The following is a 26,434-nucleotide window of genomic DNA, read 5'->3' as shown; positions in this document are numbered from 1 at the left end:
AAAACAGGGAATTCGTGTTATTATTCAGTTCAAAATCTCTTGTCGTCGCGAATTCTGTCGAGGAATTTGAAGCTTAAAATATATAAAATGATAATCATGCCTGTTGTTCTGTATGGTTCCGAAACATGGTCGCTTACTCTGAGGGAACAACATAGACTGAAAGTTTTTGAGAACAAGATCCTGAGACGAATATTCGGACCCAAGAGAAACGGGAATGGGGAATGAAAATTTCACAATGAGGAACTACATAATTTATACGGATTACCAAACATGTTAGGGTCATCAAGTCTAGGAGGCTTAGGTGGGCAGGTCATGTAGCTAGAATGGAATAAAGTAGAAAGACTTTCAAAGTCTTGACTGGATGACCAATCGGAAAACGACCATTAGGAAGACCTAGGTTCAGATGGGAGGACATTATTAAGATGGATCTCGCATTAATAGAAATACAAAGTAGAAACTGGATGCAGTTAGCTAAGGATAGAAGTCAGTGGAGAGTTTTTGTGAACGCGGCATTGAACCTCCGGGTTCCATAGGCCATAGAGTTAGTTAGCTTACGTAGCATGAGTAGATGCCTAGGCCGATACTACAAATAGATGAAATGCGCATTTACTGAAAAGATGGGTTCTACTGACATTGGGTAGTCTATATACTCTTCGTGTGCTAGGGCCTAGGGGAGAGGAGGAGATAAGATTTCACATCAGGTTACGTCACGCACAGTCGCACACCTTCATTTTCATTTTCATTAAAAATGGAAAAGCCAAGAGAAACCAATTTCATTTCACTTTCCTTTGTGGCAGTGGGACACATATCATCACGCTTATCTGCAAAAAGCACTTTTCAAATCAGATTATTGGGAGAGCCTCCAGTTCCAATGTTGGAGGGGCATGTTCCCCCATTTCTCCGGAATTTGTGCCCGTACCTACAGTTGAGACTTTTCAGCATAAGGAGAGGTACATATCCTCCTCTGGCATTTATTGCAATTGGTGCCCAAGTAGCGGAAGTGGAATTAATACATGTTGATGTGACTACTAAACGCACTACAGCACGAAGTTCAGTTTGAAATACATACTACAGAATACGATTCTTTCTTTTAAGAAAATGGAAAAGCCAAGAGAATCAATTTCATCTTACATTCCTTTGTGGCAGTCGGACACAAATCATCACACTTATCCCAAAAAGCACTTTTCACGACAGATTATTGGGGGGGACAGTCCCCCCAGGTCGAAGACTGGGGGGACATGTCCCCCTCGTCCCCCCCGGGATTTGCGCCAGTGACCACCAGCACAATCACCTCTATAGTACTTAGACATATATAGAGGTAAGCCACTGCTAAATATTAAATGCCTTCTTTTCAAATAGCTTACATAGTTTAAAATCTATCGGATCATATAAAAAACACACTACCAATAGATATAAAAAAAGAGACTTCAACTCACCTGAAATCCTGTACATCATAAACTTTGCCATTTATAACAATCCATAGTCCTCCATCCCGATTATGGTTTTCCAAATCAGCTTTTCTTATCATTGGAATATCTTCAGGAGGTTTCTGACTCATTACAGGTGAATGAGGAGGAACTATTTCAAAATAAGTACACATAGAAAATTACTTAGCAAACAATGCATGAAATGTTCTACATAAAGTATTACAGAAAAGCAAATAAGAAATTAAATAGCTTTGAATTTGAAATGAAATATACTGCTTACGGTTCCGTACATTAGAGAGTAATTTCTCCTGATACTTTCTGCAGCTAAATACTCCTGCCATTTTTAGGGATAGAAAGAACATGGAAATTAGATTTAATGCGTGTGATAAAATTAAACGTAAAAGTAACATCGTACGATGAAACTGCAAAAACAGTACACAAATAAAATAAAGTCAGCTATATGACTGACTGATTTGTATTTACCGCCTCTTGTCACCACCGAGACACTATAGGACGAGACCTAGTTTAAACTGGGATCTGAACCACTGTAGTGCGTTCGGTGTTTTCCCACCGAGTATTGAACTCGGAACTCGTGCGCCAAAGGCACACGCGCCACCCACTACATCAGCAAGGAAAGCGATACACCGCTGAGGAAACCAAGAACTGTTTAGTGTAAGAAATAAATGCTGTCTAATAACGGTAAGACGGAAAAAAAAAAACTCGAAGATTGTGGTAAAAATCTTTTTCACAAGGGGCGCACCATGGTGGCTCAGAAGTAGAGCGCTTACTTCTGATGCGTAGAGTCTTGGTTTATCTTCGGCCAGGTAAGTTTGTAGTGGACAACATCGTGTCGGTGAGTTTTCTCGGGATAATCTCGTTTTGTCGCACATTCTCATTCCACCAGTTTTTCCATCATCATTCACTTGCCGTAATCATCAGTCTTCTTTAGCCTAAAAGGCATAATTGTGGAACATTAAACTGAAAGATTTCATTTTTTTTTTTTTTTTTTTTCATATACTGGAAAGAAGATAATTTCATACTTTCATATCTGTTTTGTTGCTCGTTTGTTTGACACTAAGATCGGCATTCTCTTTCAGGTTTTTCAAATGTACACTCATGTCCAAAATGATTGTCGCATATCTATAACTGTCTTCTTGTAAGAATATAATTTGATAATGATTTTGCAGGGTACTTTTAATACTGATACTGTGTGTATAATCGAGAAATGAATATTTGTGGTAAATTTCATAGGAAAAAGAATTATAAATACGAAAATTAGAATAAGAAAAACAAAATGTTGCTAAATGGACAAGAAAATTTTATTTTCGTTTTATTGTTCTTATTTACTACTCTTTTGACATGAAATTTTCCGCATACATGTCTTTGCCGATTATACACATACTAACATTATAACACGAATTCATTATCAAATTATATTCCTACAACAACATATTTATAGACATGCGACAATAATTTTGGACATGAGTGCACAATAAATAAATAAAGAAAACCCTAAAATCAAAGAGTTAAATTACTTTACGAATCAAAATATAACAGAAAGAGTTTTTTTATCGAAGCCTTTTTAATCAAAATTACAAAACTACTTATCATACTTATTTCAAACTGTAATTCGTCTAATTAATAACATGTAAATGAAGTGGAATAATTGGTAACATGCTTAAGGTTGATCTCACTCCATCTGAAGCATTAAAATAAAAAAATAAAAAAAAAGAAAAAAAGAACGAAATAAAGATTAAACATGTTCAAAGTTCTGTGAGCAAATTTTGACATAATCTCGCTCACTTTTTAATAAGTTTAGTACCATAAAATCGAATCATTAGTTGGCAACATTTGCTTCCTTCCTCAAAATACCTCTTCTAGTTTTCTCTCAGCGCTATGTTTGTATCATATGTCCAGTGCTTTGTGAAGTATAGTATAATCTTATTATAAAGCACTTCTACCCTTCTACGTATAATTTTATCTCACTTCTTTAAATCTAATTTCTTGGTCCTTTTTTCCCTGAAAATGGCAGTCGCATTCATTATTCTCCATTCTATAGAACTATAAATATTATTTTTATCTCAGATATGTGTCTCGTTTGCATTCTTGCATACAATAGCTTTGAATTCAATTCCTAGCTGTGTGCAATAAAGTGCAACATGCGTCTCGCAGAGTACAATAGCATAGAAATAAAATTTCGACGAAACTTACTGAAACCAATCTTGCTTAACTTCGACCTTAGAGATGAAACGCCACATTTGATATAGCCACGTGTCTTGTAAATGCCATCTGAATTAGAAGAATGACTCATTATAACGAAAGAGAAAAGAAGAATATCAAATAAAGTAAGAAATATGTTTGTGATCAATCTGACTAAAGAATGACACATGTGTGTCACATACTACCAATAATCCTTCTTAGTTGGTGTGTAAGATTTTGTATAACCAGCATTTACAAGTGTATAGAGACTGCAAGTGTTTACCAAGTATTTTGTACAGTCCGCTGCAAGAAACCTGCAACATGAGCATGTATGTTTATTGTGAAACGACGAAGTGTTTTGCACCAAAATAAGTGTGCAGGGGAGGACGCCGAGGTTTCTCCTGGCGTGATTCGTACCACTTAAACGTTATGTTGATTCCCTGCGCTGTTAGGCGTAGTTTCACAATACACTTAGATGCTCATGTTGCAGGTTTTTTGCTGCGGACTGTACAATACAAGAGGTTTCTTGAGTATCTGAAGTGCAGATAGCTTCTTCCGGAGAAAATAGATGCTAACACACTAAAGAAAGTTAAACAACAGTTGCACGATAGATTTATTGAAGTTTTTCTTTCTTCTATAATCAGTGTGCCTACACAGCAAAAAATGAGGTATTAAAATAACACAAAATGACTACCACTTTAGCATGTTACTTGTGCGTTAATTTAACACCAAGTACATCGCCTTCTGAGCATATCAAAAATAACTAGTAACTGGCATTGAGAATTTGCAATGGATTTTATTGTTTGCTGTAAGTAAAGCTTTACCCAGTATATTTTGCATTTAGGCCAAGTAACGAATAACGTACTGTTTTCTAATATAATCTATTACGAAAATAGTTTTGCAAGACTTTGAATTGTTCGACAACAATGACATGAGTAGCAGTACTGCCATCTGTTGTTCTTATGTCCAAGCACATAAGAACATATACGAACAATAGATGAAACCATTGCTATTCATGTAACTGTTGTCAAACAATTCAAAGGTTACAAAACTATTTCGTGACAGAATATAGAAAAGATGGAACGTTATTCGTTACTTGGCATAAATGTCAAGTATACTGCGTTAAGCTTTGCTCATAGCAAACAATAAAATCCAATACAAACTCGCAATATCTGTTGCTAGTTATTTATGATACGCTCGGACGGCAATGATTCAATTTCTACAGATAACCTAATCAAACAGCCTTGCTAATCATCAACACATGTGGAAACGTTTTTGCTTGCTAACTGAAAGGCTCTGTTACAGCTAATCAACAACAACTGAACAAACAACGATGTTCATTGATATTAAATTGATTCAGAGATACTCATTATGTTAAGAAACATTGAAGATTGAAATGGGTGTTTTCGAAATTAACAAAACAACAATCAAACAACGTATTCAAGAATTTCAGAAACGGGACTTTTAAAATATTAATTTGACAGTCAAACAAATAATCATTATGTAAATAATATATAAACGAAAAATTCACTTAAAAAATATTTTGAATGCTTGATACCATTAGTAAAATGAAATGAAATCTTTGAGTTTTACGTCCCACGGTTATGCCGGTTAGGCTAAAGGAGACGGTGATGATGAGTAATGAATGAAAATGGTGGAATGAAGAAAGTGGGAGGAAACGGGAGAACCCCGAGAAAACCCACGCACACGGTGTTTGTCCACCACAAAGTTCACTTGGCGGGGGCTGGGATCGAACCCGGGACCCCTAGCACCAGAGGTGAATGTTCTACCACTGAGCCACCGCGATTCTGCGAAAACCACAATAAATAATAAAATAAATAAATAAATAGGAGCTATACATAAAATATAAAGTACAGTGATGAATTTCTAGGTGGTAACTACAGAAATAAAGTTACAGGAAAACAGCTATACGAAAGAAATTGATTTTGCTTTAGGAGAGTAACATAATACTATCTGCCAATACTATCTTAAGTACCGGTAAATGTGCTCTTTAGCAGTAATTTGGTGGCGTAACAATTGATAATGAACAACTGTTGAAAGAGCATATCATTTCAAGAGTCGTACAAACACAGTTCGTTCGAAATGTGATTCTCAAGTTCCACAAGAAACCTCACGTACTGTGCCTGCCAAACTCCTATACACGCATGACGAAAACAAGCACAAATGTTAGAATAAAAGAACATATACGGGTGAAAATATAGTATTGCCCAGTACCTCTTGAAAAGAATTTAAAAACATGAACATATACGGGTGTAGAATAAAGTAATGCCCTAGTACCTTTCAAAACAATTTAAAGACGTGAAACACGAAATTGATAAAGTATAGATCATTAGTCATTCATTGAAAGACAGACAATGAACTTTCTATACCCGTACGAAGGATTTAAAATACCACTCTGAGTAGAATAAAGTGATACCTTCTGTAACTTTTCTGCTATATAAGTCAAATGTTCTTTCTGCAATTTTGACGTTTGGAAGATAAGCGTAATAGCCACGATACGTAATAAAACTTTACTTGCAAGGTAACTAAGAAACTTCTTGCCGTTCGAGAGCAGTGGTAAACAAAGAGCAATACAGTGGACGGTACGAATCTTTAGATTTTAAAGTTATCTCCATCAGCATCAACATCTTTTGCAACGTTCTTGCAGCTGCACAATATCCTGGTAATAAAACTCGGCGGGCGTGGATGCAAAGAAGTCATTGAGTGTGTTCTCACTTATGAAGGATCTCCCACGGAGGTGGTTGCTGAGGGAATGAAACAGGTGTTGGCGCAAGGTCCGGTGAATATAGTTCATGGCAGTCTCCCAGCCAATTTGCTGAAGAATCTCCCGGGTCCTCTTTCCCACATGTGGCTTGATATTGTCGTGCAGGAACAGTCGACTCGTGCAGGCCCTTACGATTTACCAATGTCGACTCCTGCCGCAATGCACGGTGCACTCTTTGCAACTATTGAGAGTACAGGTCAGCAGTGATGGTCTGACCAAGTGGAAAGAGCTCGTAATACACCACTTGCCTACAATTCTACCATACAGAGAAAGTATAGCCTTTCGTGGGTGCAGAGGTGGTCTTAAGGTACTAGGAACACGGTAACGTGGCAACAACCAAGATCTGCTTTACTTAGGAGTGTTATATACAACGATAACGTTGTATACAGTTTATTTCGATTGTGATCAGGGTAGCCGTACTCAAGCACTATCTATAGAAGAAGAAGAAGAAAAAGAAAACATTTTGTAGGATTTTGTTTGTGCGTTAACCGTTGTCAAGGAGATGTTTATACAATATAATTGTAAGTTTCGCCATATTTGTTAGAAGTATAATTTTGAATAGTGCCTTAAAGTACGTTATTATCGTCAAATTCAGTTTTGTGCATTCTAAACTGGTGTATATTTATTGACAATATCTTTAATTTACGTAATAACTAAAAATATATATACGGACTGTGGGCAATATACAAGGTAACGTTGTATATTTATGGTGGTTCCGCCCAGGATAGAAGAATATCTGTATTCTATGTGTTGTTTCTGTATTAGCAAATCACCACCAAAATTTGTAATATAGCTTGGAAACATCCAAATACATTGAATTTCTATGTTCATTATAAAGAATATGAAACAAATCAAGCTCTTTGTTGACATTCCTGGCCTATGAAATCTTATCTAGAGAGCTTTGACTGCTTATTTATTTGCTTATTTTTAATATACAAGGAGTACAGAAGTCTTAAGAAAAAACTAAAACTTAATAAAATTGTTACGTTTACGAATATGAATTTGAGGCGAAAAGAACAAAAATTTTGAGTTTTGAAAATGAAATGAATTTTTTTAGTTTTACGTTCCATGTTTATATCGGCTAGGCTAAAGGAGACGGTGATGATGAGCAATGAATGAAATGGTGAAATGAATAAAGTGGGAGGAAATGGGAGAACCCAGAGAAAACTCACACACACGGTGTTTGTTCACCACAAAGTTCACCTGGCGGGAGCAGGGTTTGAACCCGGGACCCCGTGCATCAGAGGTGAACGCTCTACCACTGAGCCACCGCGGCCCTACAAATTTTGAGTTTTGTTCTGGTCACACTGATCAATGAAGCCTACATAGTAAACACGTGACTCAAAATAGTATCCATACACGGAAAGAAGTACAGTGTGTGCTGTGGTAAGTAAATTAAAAGCTTGCGAAGCTCTCCTTTCCCACACGCCCAGAAAGACAAATATCAAAAGATGGTATAAAAAGTTCAAGACTTGAAAATGTACTAGATTTGCCACGCAGTGGAAGGATCAGTGACAAGGAGAACGTGGGACGAAGATCAATAAAATCTCGTAAACGAAGATCCTCGAAACTGGGAATGTCACAGAAGATCGTACGCAAAAAAGTAACGGTGAAAACCAGGTTCTACAAGTTAAAATTTGCACACGATTTGATAGATGAAGACTGTGATGTGAGAATGGAGTTTTATAGATCAATGCTTATCCGTTTATTAAGTGATAGTGATGAGCTTCTTTCTCGGATTCTGTTCTCAGATAAGGCCACGTTTTACACTTAGAGAGAAAAGTGAACAGGTACAAAAGCTGAAACCACAAGTATTGAAAATGCATATAAGTTCGAGGTTCATACGCGGGCTAGTTCAGTCAACGTATGGTGCGCGGTTTTAATGATTCACATCGCTGGCCATTTTTCTTCGAGAACTACACGGTAAAAGGCAAAAGCTTTCTGAAAATGATACAAACATTCTTTGTGCCACAATTTGAGAGGTGTCACAGTCATGCGTTTCGAGACAAATGGATTGGCCGAAAAGGACTCACACCTTAGCCTGAATGATTAGCAGAGTTCAAAGCTTGTAACTACTAGCGAGACCGAGGTGTATGCACAGAAACCAGATTATCTTGATGATTTGAAGGAAAAGGTATTATATGATTCTGAATATCCCGGACGAACACAATATGTACCAATTCTAGATTTCAGAAAAAGACAAAGATTGCTTCACTGTTTAGCCATGGATGGTGTACAATTGAAGGTTTGACGATGAACCTTAACAAACGGAAAGGAAGAAAAAAAGAATGAAAAAAAAAAGAATTAAAAAAAAAGAATTTTTTAAAAAAAGAAAAAAATTAAACCGATATCGTATGTACAAAATTTTGAGTTAATAAACTTAATAAGTTACAGTTTCCTGTTGAACTTTATGGATTCCCTGTAATATATAAATGAACGAAATAAAGTTAGTTCTTTCGCTTATGTATTTACTTATTAGGAGTTTAAAGTCCCTTTTCAGCACAGTCAACGGATCCGTATGGGATTCACGTTTACTTTTATTGGTAACATAAGTCAAAATCTTCCTCAGAGATGAGAACGCTAAAAATTCAGTCACAAGCGAGTCGAAATGTCTTTAGTCTGTATTTGAATAACTCAAGATCCGTATAAAATACTCAAACCTGTCTTATATCAATGATATATTTTTCAAATCAAAATTTGGCGAATTACGACATTAATTTCCCCTGTTATAAGCAAACTTCCAAGTATAAACAGGATGTCTACTAAAATTTCAAAGTGAAATTTATTAACTTTTTCGTGACCTTTTCTTTACCATACCATGGCATTTCGTAACATTCTCAAGAGCGAATTTGGGTTCGAATTAGGCCGAATTTTCATACATGCAATAGAAGCGTGCTTTGTTTGCTATTTAGTAGCGTCTAAAGCAGACCACAGACATTTTGGTGGTGAATTTTTACGTTTTATAGAAAAAAAAATCCACTCTGTACTTATATTTGTACAGATAAAAATCGCTAAATTTCGTGACTTTTTCTTGACTTTCATGACCGTTTTCTTATTTCGTGACTTTTTGTGACCGATAGACACCCTGCTAAACAATGTAATTTATAGAAGCATAACTAAACTGTTCCATTCTAGAGTAAGATACGTCCTCCCAGCATTGAATATAGAAAGGAAACTAGAAAGAGTCGAGTCAGTCAAAGGTTCAACGATCGTTCAGAGGCCTGAACATAATGTGAAATGCGCCACTGTAAAGAATATGATATGCAGGACTTGCGGGAAAAAATGAAAAAGGAGTTAGTAATTTTTTCAGTGGTTTTGACATACGCTTAAAAATTTTCATATTGTACAAAAAGTTATTTTTTCCCGCTTTTCATAGTCCAAATAATGTTGTAATACAGTGACTGACAACTCTGAATTATAACGGCGAGTTGATTCTGTACATATATGTGCAGAAAGTTTGTTATAGGCACAAATTCTCAAGAACTCAAAGTACATATAGGCGATAGTTTGAGTTCTTGAGAATTTGTACAGTGACCTGGAGAAGTTGCTTTTGTTGAACAATAGTGAAAAAGTAACACATGAATATCTAATAGATTTAACACCCAAAGGTTACTTCGCTGAAGAAGATACCACGAAAGCACGAGGTACTGAAATGAGTAGGATTTAAAAATAAAAATATGCAAAGGTACGCGGAATCTATCTATTTACTTCCTCAAAATTCATTATGAGTTGAAGCTTTTTTTCCCGATTGAAAACATCATCTAAATCAATCTACTCTACTAACTACAAGGCGTGTCCGAAAAGTAAGTACCGTTTTGAAAAAAAAAAAAAAATCCTAAAACAGGTTTGTGAAGCCAAATTTATTTTTACAGGAAAGAGCACACCTTAAACTACTTTCCAAGACAGTTCAAACACTTGTCAGAGTAGGTGACCAACTTATCCAAACCTTCCTCAACGAAACATTCCGCCAATGACTGGCAAGTACGCACAGTTTCGTTTGAACGCCACCGCAGTGCTAGTGTCGGCGCTCCGCGCATGCGTGCTAGTTTCATTGGTTCATTGCTCCTCCACTTACGCCAGGACGGTTGGTTTGTGACATGTGTACTGTGTCCTGTGATCGTTTACAATGTTTAAATCAATTGCTGAACTCGTCGATTGTGAGATTCGTTCTGTTATCCCGTTCTTGAATGCAAGGAAGCAGTTTAACCACTCACCGTACAGTTCCGACTTGGCGCCGTTTCGCTATTACTTGTTTCTGCACCTGAAGTGCGAGCGCAGCGGTAAGCGCTTTGAAAATGACGACGACGCAAAAAAAAAAAAAAAAAAAAAAAAACGTTGTGAACTTATAGCTGTCTTCACTGGAGGGATGCTTCTTTGAAGGTTTGAACACCTTGATCAACCGCTATGACAAATGTTTGAACATTTGTGGAAACTATGTCGAAAATAGTTTAAGGTGTGCTCTTTCATGAAAAAATAAATTTGGCTTGAACAAACCTGTTTTAGTACTTTTTTAACTGTACTTTCTTTCCGGGCACGCTTCGTAGTCCCGGAATTTCTCCGTAGAGCTAACTAATAATCTAATTGATGAATAATGAGAAGGGAAAATTAGTACAGATGGTTAACTCCAAGAAACCAAGCTCCTTTCTTACGTTTATAAAACAAGTGTACGAATACAAATATATACTTCTACACTAATCATCTTATTTTTATTCATCCAGTGTTTCTTACCTAGGATTCCTGGCCAGGCAAGATCTTCAGTATCCTCTTTGTCCACTCCTGGTGCCAGTCTATTGAATTTATCCAGAGCATCCAATAAAGGAATTAGTAGTGAGACCCAGTTTATCTGATATAACAATTTAGGAACATGGAGCTGAAGCAAAATCAGGCAGATGAGCAATTCGGGTAACAAAACACCTGCAAATAAAGAATTCAGTTATAAAAAAACCTCAATGTAAATTTTATTATACAAGAAATCTAAGTAAATGAAGCCATATTTGTCCCTGTGAAAAAAAAAAATAAATAAATAGAATCTTTCTTTTCAAGATTTGATATCGAAATTCACAGCTTAGTCCATGTGTTTTTGACGGTATATGAAATTCACGATTTATTCACAGTTTCATGGTTTTCACGGTTTGGTGGGCCAGGGTATCTTATGAAATTTCGTGACCTTTTCTTTCCCAAACCATAAAATTTAATAACATTCTCAAGAGCGAATTTGGGTGCGAATTGGGCCGAATTTTTTTGTATGCGACAGAAGCGTGGTTTGTTTGCGATTTGGTAGCATCTAAAGCCGACCATAGACATTTTGGTGGTGAATTTTGACGTTTTATACAACAACATTTTACAATCTATACTTACATTTGCACAGATAAAAAAAAAAAAAAAAAAAAAAAAAAAAAAAAAAGTGACCCAAAAGCTAAATTTCGTGACCTTTTCTTGACTTTCATGACCGTTTTCTGATTTCGTGACTTTTTCATGACTTTCGTGACCGATAGACACCCTGTGGGCACCCTGTTTATTTAGCTATTTTCTGTTTTAATACTGTCCATCATCTGTAATTGTTTCAATTGTACACTGAATCATATACTATTTTTCTGCAACCACTTTCCTTATCCTTTTTTTCCTCCTTAATAATGATTATAATGCTTGTTGATAGAGAGTGATTCTTTATTTCAGACAATTATAGATATCAGTTTTAATTTTAAAATTTTTCCGTTCGCAACTTTGTATAAAAACAACAAATTAATTTATAAACATCTACGAATTGTGTTATACGTTACCGATATGACTATATCTTCCTTCACTTACCTATTATATCGCCTTCCAGAACACATGCGACTAAGGAAAAATGCTTGCTACTTGTGGCTGCCAGACATGATGCAACTGGCAAGGTGTCAACCACATGATTCGATAACAGCTGAATATATTTCTTCAATAAAGACTCAGCACCAACCATTTCTTGGTCTAAAAGTACACAAATAACAAAATTATCATATGTTGCTTTGACTAATGTTAATGAGAGTTAATTTACATAAATAGCAGGACCAGAATCATTTTACGATTGGATAATAATATTATTATCAATCAAAAAACGCAAAGAATCATTAGCTATCTTCCTATAAGGACATTTTCAATATATCCTATTAATATATAGGTCTATCTCAGTATTACTCCAACCCATTATTGCATAATTTGCTTACCTTTCTGCAATAAGCTACTCATTACTACAGATCAATATATATACCTGTCCTGTCTTTTCGTACATACTACACCCTGGGGACTGTTTGGAGCTGAGCTAATAAATGTACTTGGATATGTAGCAACAATGTGTTCTGTTTTGTATTTTTAAAAATTACGGTATATAAACTAAGCTGCAAAAATTAATTTCAGACTTAGCTCCCTCGTGGCTTAATGTTCCTGCCTTTTATGGGGAACTCCTGGTTTTGCAACTTGTATTACGTTTGTGTGGCTTATATTACGTTTGTATTTTCATCAGTTTGGATTTTACGTTGAACTTAGGTCCATATTAACTTTAGTATAACTTGTATCGACTCGGTGCTAATGTTTAAAGCAAATAACCAACCAACTGATGACACTGTAAAATAACACCTGCTAGACCTTAGGTTTTTATGAACAATCTAGCCACATGTCTTCCAAACTTTAAATGAGTTTAATAGTCTTCCTAAAACAACTGCTGCATCTCAAGCAGACTATAACTCATTCCCCACTAACTGAAATTATTATAACAAACGTATGAGTTAAAAAATGACTGACTGAACAGGAATTCGAACCCGGGACCTCCAGGATACCGTGCCGATGCGTTAGCCACTATGTCACCCAGTTCGCTTCCCAGAACAGCCACTCTCTCTCTCTCTCTCTCTCTCACGCTCGAGGTCGGTGCTCTCATCTCCGACCATGTGGGTCGTACCATAGATCCCTGCTGTGATTGGACAATCCTGTGTCTATATGCAGAGCACCTTAAGACGGTTATGATTTCACACATACTAATGAAAGGAGGAAACAACCGATTTTTTATCTTACACACGAACTACTCTATAGGTGTGAATTCTAACGTAAAGAGTGAAAAAGTGATTGCAGGGCTCATAGTGGTCTGGTCTCTTGTAAATAGTTGAAAAGTAACCAAAAGCACACGAAAAAGTGACCAAAAGCATACCAAAAAGTGACCAAATCCCATCATGCCCCTTTTTTCCTTTGTCAATTTTTCCATCACCTCTCTGTTTGTTGTTTTGTTTCATCTTTTCTTCTTTACTCCTTCTTTTTGAGCTTCCTTCTTTCTTAGGTTTTCTAAGTATGCTTTGTGGTTACAGTAAGCAGACTTAGCAGATGTAAGAAGCTTCTGAGTAAGTGGAACCACTTCTGGCCTATTTCCGAGTTTCTTCATCCCAGACATTATATTTAACTTAGCACTGAGAGTTCTCAAAACCATGAAATATTCAAATTCATCACCTACTCTTAAGAAGTACATGCAAGAAGCATAACACAAGACGAACATGATGAACTCCCCCCACCACCACACACACACACAACGTTGAGCGGAGCGTTAACTATTACGAGAGATAACTAAAAGACTATTCTCATAGAAGAAAGAATAGACACACAAGAGGTCTCAACCCCACCTTGAGAGCTTAAGCATCCACCAACCATCCACTGTGCTTTAGAAAGAATAAAGGCTGAAGTGAGAATAAAGCTGGCTGTTTCACATGTGGTAGCAAGTACTGAAGCTTTCAGAAGAGTAATGAATAACAAGTTTCTGACCTTTCACATTTACTTTTATAATATTTTTCTTAGAAAACTGCCAATGCAAAATATAAATCACACGAAAAAGTCACTTTACCTCCCAAAAAAGTAACTTTTAGTGACAAATTTGCAAAAAGTAACTTTCAGTGACCAACTTGAAAAAAAAAAAAGTAACTTTTAGTTAAAAAAAAAGTGACTCGCTATGAGCTCTGTGATTGTTCTGGGAAGCGGACTGGGTGGCGTAGTGGTTAACGTGTTGGCACGGTATGCCAGTCAGTCACTTTTTTCATTATTTACGTTAGAATTCAAACCAATAGAGGATATAAAAAATCGGTATTTCCCCCCTTTCGTTAGTATATATGACTGTAACTAACTTACGATTGCTTTTCTCTCTAATTCTACTTACTTAGCAACGCTTACCGTTCTACATTTATATATTGTAATATTCCACATAGTGTTGTGTATAAACAATTCTACACGCCAGTATTTACAAACACCACCACGTGGTTTAGCAAGAGGATTCCACACACCAGATGGATCTACTATCACCTGAAGACGACGGGCTTCTGGCCCCTCCCACGGAGCAGACGATATCAACGGAGCAGTAGCGCCACCACCACCCAAGACCTCTATAAATTGGTTGGACGACGGCAATTCTGTACCAGTTCACTGGTGCCCCTCCTATTGTTTGTTTTGAATCATTAGGAGTAACCTAAACCCAGGCCTCTAGTCTGCTTCGGGGCTTTGTCGGGAATCCCAACCTCAGCCGCTTAGCCTGCTTCGGGGCTCTGTGGTCACCTAACCAACCCACTGCTTGCCTCGGAGCTTTGGGCCCCTAACTCCACTCTGCCTAGCCTACTCGGGGTTTAGCAGAGATCCTGTTTGCGACCTTACGGTCAAAGACTACCTATAACTAACCTTGTAAATTTGGAGAGATTACTTGCATAGTATTTTGTAAAAATACTTTTTATAGTGGAAATTTTATAATAAAAGCCGGTAGTGGGAGTCTATTCCGGACGCTCTTTTTATTAACGCTCTACCTTTAATCTATATGGGACAAAGTTTTACATGGGGAGGCGCCAGATATATTGAAAGAAGGGCGAGAATTCTGATCCATGTTTGCACCGTCCCCCGGAAACGTGTTTTTTCCTGATCTAGTATGAGGCATGCATTAAAATAGAGTCAAGTCCGTGTCACTAATTTCACAATTAAGAAAATCACATACCTATGAGAAAAGAGTTCACTATCAGTTAATAAAAATACTGTCCGGTAGGGGAATATTCAGATCAAAACCGAGCCGGTCAAAGCCTTGACCATGTAAAACTTTGTTCCATATTGGTTAAAGGTAGGGTGTTAATAAAAAAGAGCGTCCGGAATCGACTTCCACTACTGGCTTTTATTAAAAATATACAAATATGAATATGCATTTATAGACTTATCTGGCAACTTACTCTTTCAATCTGTTACAGCTCTGTAGAATGAGATTCCACGAAGGTCCGAAAAAGTGAAAATTATATTCGAATATACCATTCAACAGTCTACTAGACTGTTCAAAGAAAACCATAAAATGGTCATCCTGAGTTGGTCTCAAAACTACTCTATCCCTATTGGATTTCATTAATAGAACAACCAGTATTAAATAACATTAAAAATTAAAGTATACCTGGATGGGATGTGCCTGGTATATTGTCTAGGCCATGAGGATAAATCTGTGCTATAAGAAGTCTCTGGAATCTTAGCAACAAGTTCAAACTAGGTGATCTTTCTTGCTTCTCCCAGGACTCAAATCTAAACATTCCTGAACCACTCATTGAAATGTTTTCCGGAGCTACTGATTGTAGCCTAGCTAGCGTCTGTGATGAAGCATTCCTGGAAAATACGAAGAAATACCATAAACAATCTTGAAATATTTTATTTATAATTTTATACAACAAAAATTGCGCTACCAACGATTCCCTTATTTAGAATTGTAGGGCTATAGTTCTTCCTGTCGAACAGTTATTACTGGAAAAATTATCTACTAAGTAACTAATATTCTACCCACGTAGTGAATATCTCCACACAATGGAGAACAATGATGGATTTCTTATCATACCCAAAATTCAGGTGAACTAAATTATGCCCTTTTTTACACCTTTAGCATTTACGAGTAAGAGTACTATTTCCATTCCAATTCCTTGCAAGTAAAAAAATTAACAATTATATTAACAAAAAACATAGGCAATTCAGAGCTTTCCATATTAAAAAAATATATATTACTAAATGACTCATACTACTGGTCTTCCAAACTTAGTTTGTTGAGATGGATTGTCAATCTCAAACGATTTTATTATTTATTTCGTAAGTACAGACCATCAATGAATCGCCAGCAATAAATGAAAATGAAAATAAAGCTCACAAGGAAAGGAAACGATCCATGTTATAACTAACTGACTGGAATTTGATATGTCTCTTTTTAGTATAGGGTCTATATGAAATGGGATTTACTGATTAACGAACCCACGCGCAAAGAAAGCACGCAAATTAGTCACATGGATGCAAAGGATCTTGTTACCTATCTATCCCCGATACTTTTCAATTTCTCAAATATTAATCGCCTTAAATTTTAGAATTAAAGTGAAAATTTGAATTTACACATAGAAAATCTATTTATACATGTTAGGAGCAGCAATTAATTTTTAAAGTTAGCAATGATTAAATACTTAACCCTTTCCTACGCAGCGGGAAGGGTTCTTCCATTAAACGATATTACCTATGCTCTTATTTTCTCCACTGGGAAGCGTTATTCCCAGCACAGTAATAAAAGAAAAAAAATCAGATTTACGTCCCACGGTAAGTCGGCTAGGCTAAAGAAGACGCTGATAATGAGAAATTAATGCAATGGTGGATTGAATAAAGTGGAAGGAAACAGGACCACCCCGAGAAAACCCACGCATATGGTTTGTCCATCAAAAAGTTCACTTGGCGCGAGCTGAGATCGAACCAGGGACTCCACACACCAAAGGTGAACGCTCTACCACTGAGCCCCGTGCTCCCTATTCCCAGTACTGTCCAAAGTCTTTTTCATTGCAGGAGTTGATGATTTCTTTTTGTTTTGAACTTGTCCTGAATTTACTATGTAAGTATGTGAATGGTGGTTGATTATAGTTTTCCAATTTTTCTTCCATTTTCCAATTTGAAAGGTATTATGCTTTTCTTTCCTCTTAAATACTTTACGTTGGCAATGAACATGACACAATGAAGAATATACAAGCAACAATCAACATCATAACATCGTTTTTTATTGACTGTATTTCATTCTTCTAAGTTCATTTTGTATTGTGCATTATGGAATCACATTTTATGTGAATTGAGAATGACGTACGACTAACGATTTGTACTGTTAACTAGATGGACAATAAATCTGTGTATGTTTTATCCACTGCACATAATCCTCAAGATATGATTCAAGATGCGCTATCTCTTGTCCCAGCAGTCAGCAATGTAGCTCTTTACAATGAAATTATGTTACTGTAAACCAGCGGCGCCGATTTCAAAATAACTTGGGAAGAAGGGTTCTTGTATGTGTGTTTTGTTGTCAGATATCCATCCTCGGGGAAAGGGGTCCAAGCGAACTTTGAGGGAGGGTCCCATTGTCCCCACAAAATCGTCGTCCATGTTGTAAACCAACCTTAAGTTCAATAACCTAGACGACACATAAACGTAAACTAGAGGAGGCATCATCCTACCACTTTTAGAAAAAAGTGGCCCACGAAAGGATTAAATAAGTTTTCTATATTACAATACGGTGAAAATAAAAGATTCTACCGCAACATGAAATCGCTCAACGTATATTTAAGATGGGAATAAAATCCTCGCTTAAAATTGGAATTTATCTCTGTGAATCAACTTTGGAACGTTAATAAGGTAAGTCTTATTCACAGTAAGTACCTTTTGAGTTTGTTGATAAGTCTCATACAGTTTCAATTTATTACCTTCCATAGTTCAAATAATTATAATATGTTTTCATAATTTATTTCGTTTTACATATATTTGTCTTGAACATATTGCTAAACATACGTTGAAGCTTGTTCCTGGGCATGTTCAAATTGAATGTTCAGTTTCAAGTATTCATCAAGCGTTCAGGGATTCGTCCCGTAAAATTTTATTTTCAACTTTCCCCACAGGTAGTAATCACACACACTTACATCAGATGACCTTAAAGGTCAAAATAATTTAGAAACAAATCGATGTATACTTTCTGTCAAAGGGTCAAACACAATTATTCAGATATTACAATGTTTTGTATTTAGTTGAAGAAAGAAGAAAAGAAAACTTACCTCAACAATTGTTTCACCAAGTGAAGTAAAGGAATAGCAGCATTTCTATCTTCAGCTAGTGCAGCTTCTTGAGCTCTCTTGGTTTCCGTTTCAAGCAAAGCTTGATCTGACATCAAATTTTCACCTTGCTGCTTGCTAGCTTCACCATTCTTATCCAGTTCTTTCTCTCCTAGTTCCTCCAACTCTTGAAGCTCCACTGGAAAAACGGAGCAATTAAAATTGATATAAAAAACCAAGTTTCTCACAGTTTTACAGTTAATCTCTTCTACTTGTACTATTCAAACTTCGACCATGAAAAACAAGTTAAGCAATTACTAAAGAACGTGATCTTACACAATTATTCTTCTCGCGTTTTACAATAAATTTCCGTGGAAAAAAAAAAATATCCGAAACTACATTATTTCCTTCTTCAGTAGTACCTTAAAAGAAAAAAATTAAGAAAGTAACAGCCATTTTCTTTGCACAAAACTGAAGAAAATTTCATTTCATTTATTTACTCCATCTAACCAGTACATGGTATTTGGAGGGTTCAGTTCACATGTACACTCATGTGCAAAATAATTGTCGCATATCTATAACTGTCTTCTTGTAAGAATATAATTTGATAATGATTTTGCAGGGTACTTTTAATACTGATACTATATGTATAATCCGGAAATGTATATTTGTGGTAAATTTCATAGGAATGTAATTATAAATACGAAAATTATAATGAATAAAATAAAATGTTGCTAATTGGACAATAAAATTTTATTTTCGTTTTATTGTTCTTATTTACTACTCTTTTGACATGAAATTTGTCTTTGCCGATCATACACATACTAACATTATAAGAAATACCGGGCGAATTCGATGTCAAATTATATTCGTACAACAACATATTTATAGACATACGACAATAATTTTGGACATGAGTACACATAGTATTTATGTAAGATTATAAAAGAAAACACATATGATTTACAAAGTGATTATACATATAGATAAAATATTTTATATTGTTATATGTATATTTCTAGATATTCTTTAACACTATAAAATTCTTTCTCTATCAGATACGTTTTTAAGTTTTGTTTAAATTTATTTAGGTTTTCTCTGTTTATATGTGATTGGGCAAAGCATTGAATATTTCATTTGCCATATTGAAATTTTAATAAGTATGCAAGGAAAAAAAGGATTTAAAGCGTGGAATTGAGTTTATAATCTGAAATGGCATAGATCATGGGCATAAACTTACAACGTACAAAAATGACTTCAACAATATAGGAAAAGAAATTTTAAAAATAACAAATTATCAGAAAGGCCCACGATGGTTAAGTTAGATTATCCTTGTATCCGAAACCAATCAACGGTTTACAAAAAGTATACAAAAAATGCGGTACTGAATCATCTTTAGTATCACCAATCAACTTGAAAAAATATTATACGGATTAATTTTTTCTATTACTGTTACTTTATCTGCAGTTGCCGAAGAAGTGTATTAGCTCACGTGTAATTATGCACCGAACTACACAGGAATAACAAAAAGAAACATACATGTTAGAATAAAAGGAGATATAAGAGACGGAAATCACGGTGACTCTCCTGTTTCAGGTTTATTTAACCATTTAAAGGAAATAAGTATGCTGAAATGCTTCAAACACTGATAAAGCACACTGAGAATTATAATTTGAGAACACAATTAAATTATAATTTGAAATTTTTCAAGACGAGCGATTAAGGGATCCTGAACGCTTCTTTCGCGAACTATCCGATCGGCACTTAGTAATGAGGTCTCTTAAGTGACAACTAGATTCTCTTTTTATAGTGAAAAATCACTATACTTCGTTTCACTCAGTTTTGCGTTAGTTTGTACAGCTTTAATGTTCCTTCTGAACATTCCTGACACACCTGCAAGGTTTATTTCCAAAATTTAACGTGATAAATTATTATATGAGGAGCACCACGAGTAAAGAAATATTGAAAGAATTAACACTCCTTTGCATCGATCAGTCCTTACCTAGAAAGCTGAATTTAAAAGAAGTAATATACAACTTTGTCGAAGTAAAAGCAGGAATGAAGGAATTTTAAGATATAAAAAATGTTCTATGGTATATTTCCAATATGTAGGGTATAAAAATAATTCAATTATTGTAAAATTTTTAAGAATATCAATTGTCAGTTATAGAAACCAGAAAAGGAGGGTCATCGTAAGCATTTGCTAGGGGCTTGCAACACTCTAGTTACGCCACCGTTGGGCACAATAGTCAGTTTGATTAAGTTAATAATTATGTACCAGACATTCTCCTTATTACACCTTTTCATTAGTTTATATGAAAAAAAAAACTATAGAAATTAAATACAAAACTGTCTAATCATTATAGTTAGGTCTCCTTTTACAAAATATGGCGGCTGGCTATATTTTAACATATGGATGAAATACATCTTACATATACCGTTTTGTTTGATCGATCTTCGACATCCTAATGGATCGCATTAAAAAAATGTTAACTTCTTTTAAAAGCCAATCTGATCCCCCTTTTTTGGGGGGAGAGGTACAACTTTTAATTCCTTTTTCTTCATTAAAGACTGACTTCCCTTTCATATTTGTCTGTATTTCATCAACATATTTTTAACAATCAATATTATTATATTTTTAACGTGGCATATGTGAACAAAAACTTTCATACTCACCTTTAATAGCAGCTTTCAAAGAAGTTTCAAGACCTCCATCTGCCATTAAACTTGAGACAAGAAGGTCAGTCATAAACCGATGTCCTGGACTCATGCTGGATGGATCTGAACCTGGAAATCAGAACATTACTAAAATTATATTTGAATTCGCTAAGAGAAAGCTTGATATTTTAAACGATATTCCTAATATGTTTTTAATCAATAAATTGCATACTTTTAGTCAAGCATAAATTAGTAACTAACCAAAGAGAACCAAAATGCAAGTTATTTACCCCTTCTACCTTTAAATAACCAGTAATAAAGTGCTTTGTGCTACTATACAATTTAGCGAATAATGAATAAAATGTGCAACCTATAATTCTGTTTATCCTTCTTACCTAGCGTCCACTGTAGGAAGTGTTTTTCTGAAAAGAAAATATGTTAATACTTAAGTATAATAATACATCAATATTCATACGTAATATGCGAAATACTATTGTTTTTTCTCTAATGATGGAGGAATTCTTGAAACTGACCAAACCGACGATTTCTCGTGATTTTTTTCTTCGAAACATAGGAACTTTTCCGACACAGTAAACTAAAATCATTTTTGAGATATTATTCTTTGCTGAAAAATGTTTGCAATTTAAATATCACGAATCTAGCGATTATTGCTGAACAATAAGGAATATCCCGAAAGTACTATTTTATATTACAGAAATTTTGTAAGTGGTACAAAGTTCCGATGTATATTTTCAATACTATTATTTAATTTTTACACTTCTTGAAAAACCGTAATAAAGTCGTTAAGTGACTTCATTGGCGTCAGCAGCATAAAAACTTTGGGGGAATAGACCACCGAGGGGATGGGTGTATGGAAAATCTCTCAGGAAAGTGGTAGGTTTGGGATCCTCCTCCGGAAAATTTTAAAAAAAAAATCTTCGTACATTTCATTTTAAAGCATTTTTTTACTAAGAGGCAAACAAAAACTAAAAAATTGTGTTTTATTTTTACCTTTGATAGTCTAGTTTTTTTGAAAATTTCATACTATAAAAGAACACACATACACACACTTTACAGTTTGTTTCTTTATTCAAACAATAAAATTCATCCTTCTTTTACAATTTTAGTTAAATAATACTAAGTGTATGTCAAAACAAAATAATTATAAAAGATACTGTGAAGTGAATATTCAGAAACAAAGTTTTGAAGACAGACTTTAGGGCTACAAGCCTACAACTAATGTAAATGAAGCTCAACAATGTATAGTTAAAAAAAATAGTTGAAAATTACGGTTTTGTAGCTAAACTAAACTCGCTTTGCTGCTCGCCATCTAAACAAAAACAGTTTATTACTTTACATTTTACTACAACTTCACCTTCATGGAGCTAAAATCTGGCTACCTTCTTTCACAATTGGAAACAAACTTTTGTGCTACATTTTTCATATCTACTTTGTTTAATATTATGTTGTGAACGTAGCAAACTGCTTCACAGTTGAGCTTCTTCTGGGTCATAGTTGACCTAACGCATTTGAAATATTGGGATGGGGGACGAAAGCCATTTTACAAATATTGGGGAGGGGGGGACACGTCCCCGATCGGATTGACGCTCGTGAGTGACTTGTTATTTTAAATAGTTAGTCTTCTCATTCATCGCTTTTTTAATTGCGAGTTAATTTCAATTAGTTAAGATATGTGATTATATTCAATTGGTGCCTTTTATCCGTTCCATACGGTTCAATTAAATCCATGTATTTGAATAATACACTATAAAAGTTGATGAACTACTTTTTTTAAGAATATTTATATTTATATTTTGATAAAGTGGATAGTTTCAAATATCAAGGATCAATATTAACTGACGAAAACCATATTCACGAAGAAATTAAATGTCGACTAAAAGCAGGGAATTCGTGTTACTATTCGGTTCAAAATCTCTTGTCGTCGCGAATTCTGTTGAGAAATCTGAAGCTTAAAATATACAAAACGATAATCATGCCTGTTGTTCTGTATGACTGCAAAACATGGTCGCTTACTCTGAAGGAAGAACATAGACTGAAAGTATTTGAGAACAAGATCCTGAGACGAATATTCGGACCCAAGAGGAACGGGAATGGTGAATGGCGGAAACTTCATAACGAGGAACTACATAATTTATACGATTTACCCAACATTGTTAGAGTCGTCAAGTCTAGGAGGCTTAGGTGGGCGGGTCATGTAGCTAGAATGGAAGAAAGTAGAAATGCTTTCAAAGTCTTGACTGGAAGACCAATCGGAAAACGACCATTAGGAAGACCTAGGCGCAGATGGGAGGACAATATTAAGATGGATCTCGCAGAGATTGGAATACAAAGTAGAAACTGGATGCAGTTAGATAAGGATAGAAGTCAGTAGATAGCTTTTGTGAACGCGGCATTCAACCTCCGGGTTCCATAGACCATAGTTAGTTAGTTAGTTATATTTATATAGACAAAGTTCTCAATATAATACCGAATTCTTCCTACCAGAATTTTAAATAAAATGATGGAACACAACTGTAATATTTTTATAACACACTGAAATCAATCGAATCAAACCAGGTTAGACCACCTAATTAAATGAAAGAAAAATCCGTTTATTAAACAATCGATTTAGAATTCTGATACTAACTCACTTGTAACCCTGTCTTTACACAAGAGCAACAGTTATTATAAATTAAATCGTAACATTCTAAAGTACTAAGTGATTAAAAATTGTTACCTGTGCTTGGAAGAAGGCCTGACAGAGTTCGAGCTCTTTCATCTGCTGTTGGTAATAATATGCTCCATCCTGCTTGAAGTGTAGCTTGAGCTGCAGCTTGAATTGTGTTCAAAACTCCTGCATTACTCGCGAGTTCAACTACTCGTTGTTTTAAGCTTGCCAGAAGACGAGTTCCAGCACTAAGACCCAGAGACTTTACATCCACACAATGACTAATCAACGCATGTAGCTGGAAAGACAGTGACAAAATATTTACCAGATTATTCACAAGTCCTTTAAAAATCAGAACAAATAAACTCTAAAACGGATACCGAATTTTATTATACTGATGTGGTCATACATTCATCAAGTTTCTGTTATGTATTTCACATATGCTCAATATATATCTGCCTTGATAATAAGGCACACATCTGTGCGATAATCCATTTCATCACACACACATGTCAGTATATCACAGTCGATCTGAGCCACAGCAGTGATGAAACGTTATTATTCCCCTGAAAATTGGTAAAAGATGGACGAAATTGAAAGAAAGAAAGAAAAAAAAACGGAGTAACATGTAATCATCTTGTCTTTTGCGTCCTACCCAACTCCGTGGCAAATTTCGACGAAAATCTGTGCAGTTAGCCTTAATTTCGCATACTATTTACTGATACTGTTGAAAACAAGTGGTGTCCGCTGGAAATTTTGCAGTCTTGAAAGTTGTCGTTAAATAGTTAGTGATTAATAAAAATGTTTAAATTAAATAACTAGAATTAGGTATGGCAGATGTTTCACACCTACCCGTATCCCGGGCTGTCTCATTAGAGCATGAGAGGTAGGTTCTAATTTCTTCTTTATAGAAGTAAGTAAAAGAACCTTAATTTACCTCAAGATGCTTGGTTATAATTTTATTTTCACCACGTACACAATGAGATTAATTGCACAATGTTTAAGATACAATTTACAATAAGATTTATGTCAGGTGACCAACTACTATGGCTCAGAATGTCTTTTTTAGCTGAGTTTTATAAGAGGAGGTAATTGATCTTACAGGTAAAGGTAGAGACCTCTCATCCCAAGTCCGTGGTTTTTTCCTTTCCACATGGTTCACTCCAATCACCCTCGACGTCTAGGCTGTATCCGTAATTTTCCTCCCTTTCTGACCGCCTGAGTCTTTTTTTTTTTATGATTTTTCTTTTATACAAAAAAGTCTCATTACCTTCTATATCAATTGTCCCTTAGACAAGGTCGTTATAACCAAAAAACATCTTAATAGTTCCTCTCTCTCTCTCTCTTTTTTTTTTTTTTTTTTTCATTCATTAAATCTGTTTTCAACACATGAGAATGAAAGAGATTCTTGCGTACTCAAAAACATAAAATGATTGCTCATGCTTATTGAATGCCATATTTAAAATTATTGTCTCCTGCCAACGAAGTACAGCACTTATGGGATTTTCAATGACGAATTTTTAAATACCAGTATATCGCAGTAAGAATCAATATGACTCGTTATATAGTTTATTTGTTGTGATTTTTGAAAACATTTTAAAGATTTTTGAATAATCTCATATTTTAGTAAATCCTGACATGAACTACTCACTATATTACACTCTACGAGAAAATAATTAAATCTAATTAATTTATGTTCTCTGTAGCTCTATGATTCTTGGTTTTCATATATCGATGTTAAGCAACTAACTGCTGGTTTGCAAAGTTAAACAGTTCTGATACCGACAATCTACATTAGAGAGCAGCAGTACAACGTAAGTCATGAATTTCTTTCGCCTATAAGTTATCAAAAATCGTATCAAGATTGGTCCATCTTGTAACGAAGTCACCAGTAGAAGAATACGTATTAAATAGGTATATCCTTAGACTGGCAACTATAGAAATACATTATTTCGTCATAAAGTTCTACATCCAAGACAATTTAAGTAAATAGAAAATTAAGAACTAAAAACATATTCGAACTTTTTTCAAGTCAGCGAATATCAATAGGGTGAAAGATCAATGACATAAAATACAGAAAATGAAGCATTTTTTTAAAAAATAAATAAGTGCCGCTCTTAAAATGGATAAGAATTCAGAATTAAAAATAACACCGAACTAAATATGAATCTACTTACATATATTTCAAGAATATCACAGTAAATGAAAATGTTTACTAAGCACGTGATCTTCTACCATTAATAACCAAATAAAATCATTCTACTAACCTGTAATCTTAGTAAATTCAGTCCCGCAACAGCCATACATTCTTTTTCTTGCGGAGGGGGCCAGTCAGATCTTCCGTCTAGTCCTTCACACACTTGATTGAGTAGTTCGTCTATTAGCACAAAGGTCTGTTCGCATACGTCAACCACAAATGGAACTCTCAAGTTGATGCTCCAATTGTTGCTACTACTCCATGCGAAGCTCTAAAATAAAATCATACATTTTTTTTTTTTAAATGGAAATCTAATTATATCCAATCACAATATACTAGTCTGCATTAGTCAGATATGTTAAGTCTTAATCGACCCGGTCAATGAATTGAAATTTGAGGCGCAGCCCGGGTATCTTTCCAACTTTT

General features: G+C 35.1%; 1 protein-coding gene across 1 annotated transcript in view; it reads right to left on the bottom strand.

The window, feature by feature from the left end:
* The window catches only part of LOC145681142 (E3 ubiquitin-protein ligase HERC2-like), a 314,525-nt gene that overhangs the window by 192,961 nt on the left and 95,130 nt on the right, over nucleotides 1-26,434 (bottom strand). Inside the window, 9 exon segments of the mRNA XM_081752576.1 lie at nucleotides 1,437-1,578; nucleotides 11,140-11,325; nucleotides 12,220-12,375; nucleotides 15,833-16,038; nucleotides 18,489-18,684; nucleotides 21,162-21,272; nucleotides 21,539-21,565; nucleotides 23,881-24,109; nucleotides 26,079-26,279. Coding sequence (XP_081608702.1) covers nucleotides 1,437-1,578; nucleotides 11,140-11,325; nucleotides 12,220-12,375; nucleotides 15,833-16,038; nucleotides 18,489-18,684; nucleotides 21,162-21,272; nucleotides 21,539-21,565; nucleotides 23,881-24,109; nucleotides 26,079-26,279 — 1,454 coding nt within the window.

Source organism: Thermobia domestica, chromosome 3 (genome assembly GCF_964235325.1).
Source record: "Thermobia domestica chromosome 3, izTheDome1.hap1.1, whole genome shotgun sequence".
NCBI classification, from domain to species: domain Eukaryota; kingdom Metazoa; phylum Arthropoda; class Insecta; order Zygentoma; family Lepismatidae; genus Thermobia; species Thermobia domestica.
Note: the sequence above shows the minus strand (reverse complement) of the source record. Positions and strands in the feature narration are given on the sequence as shown.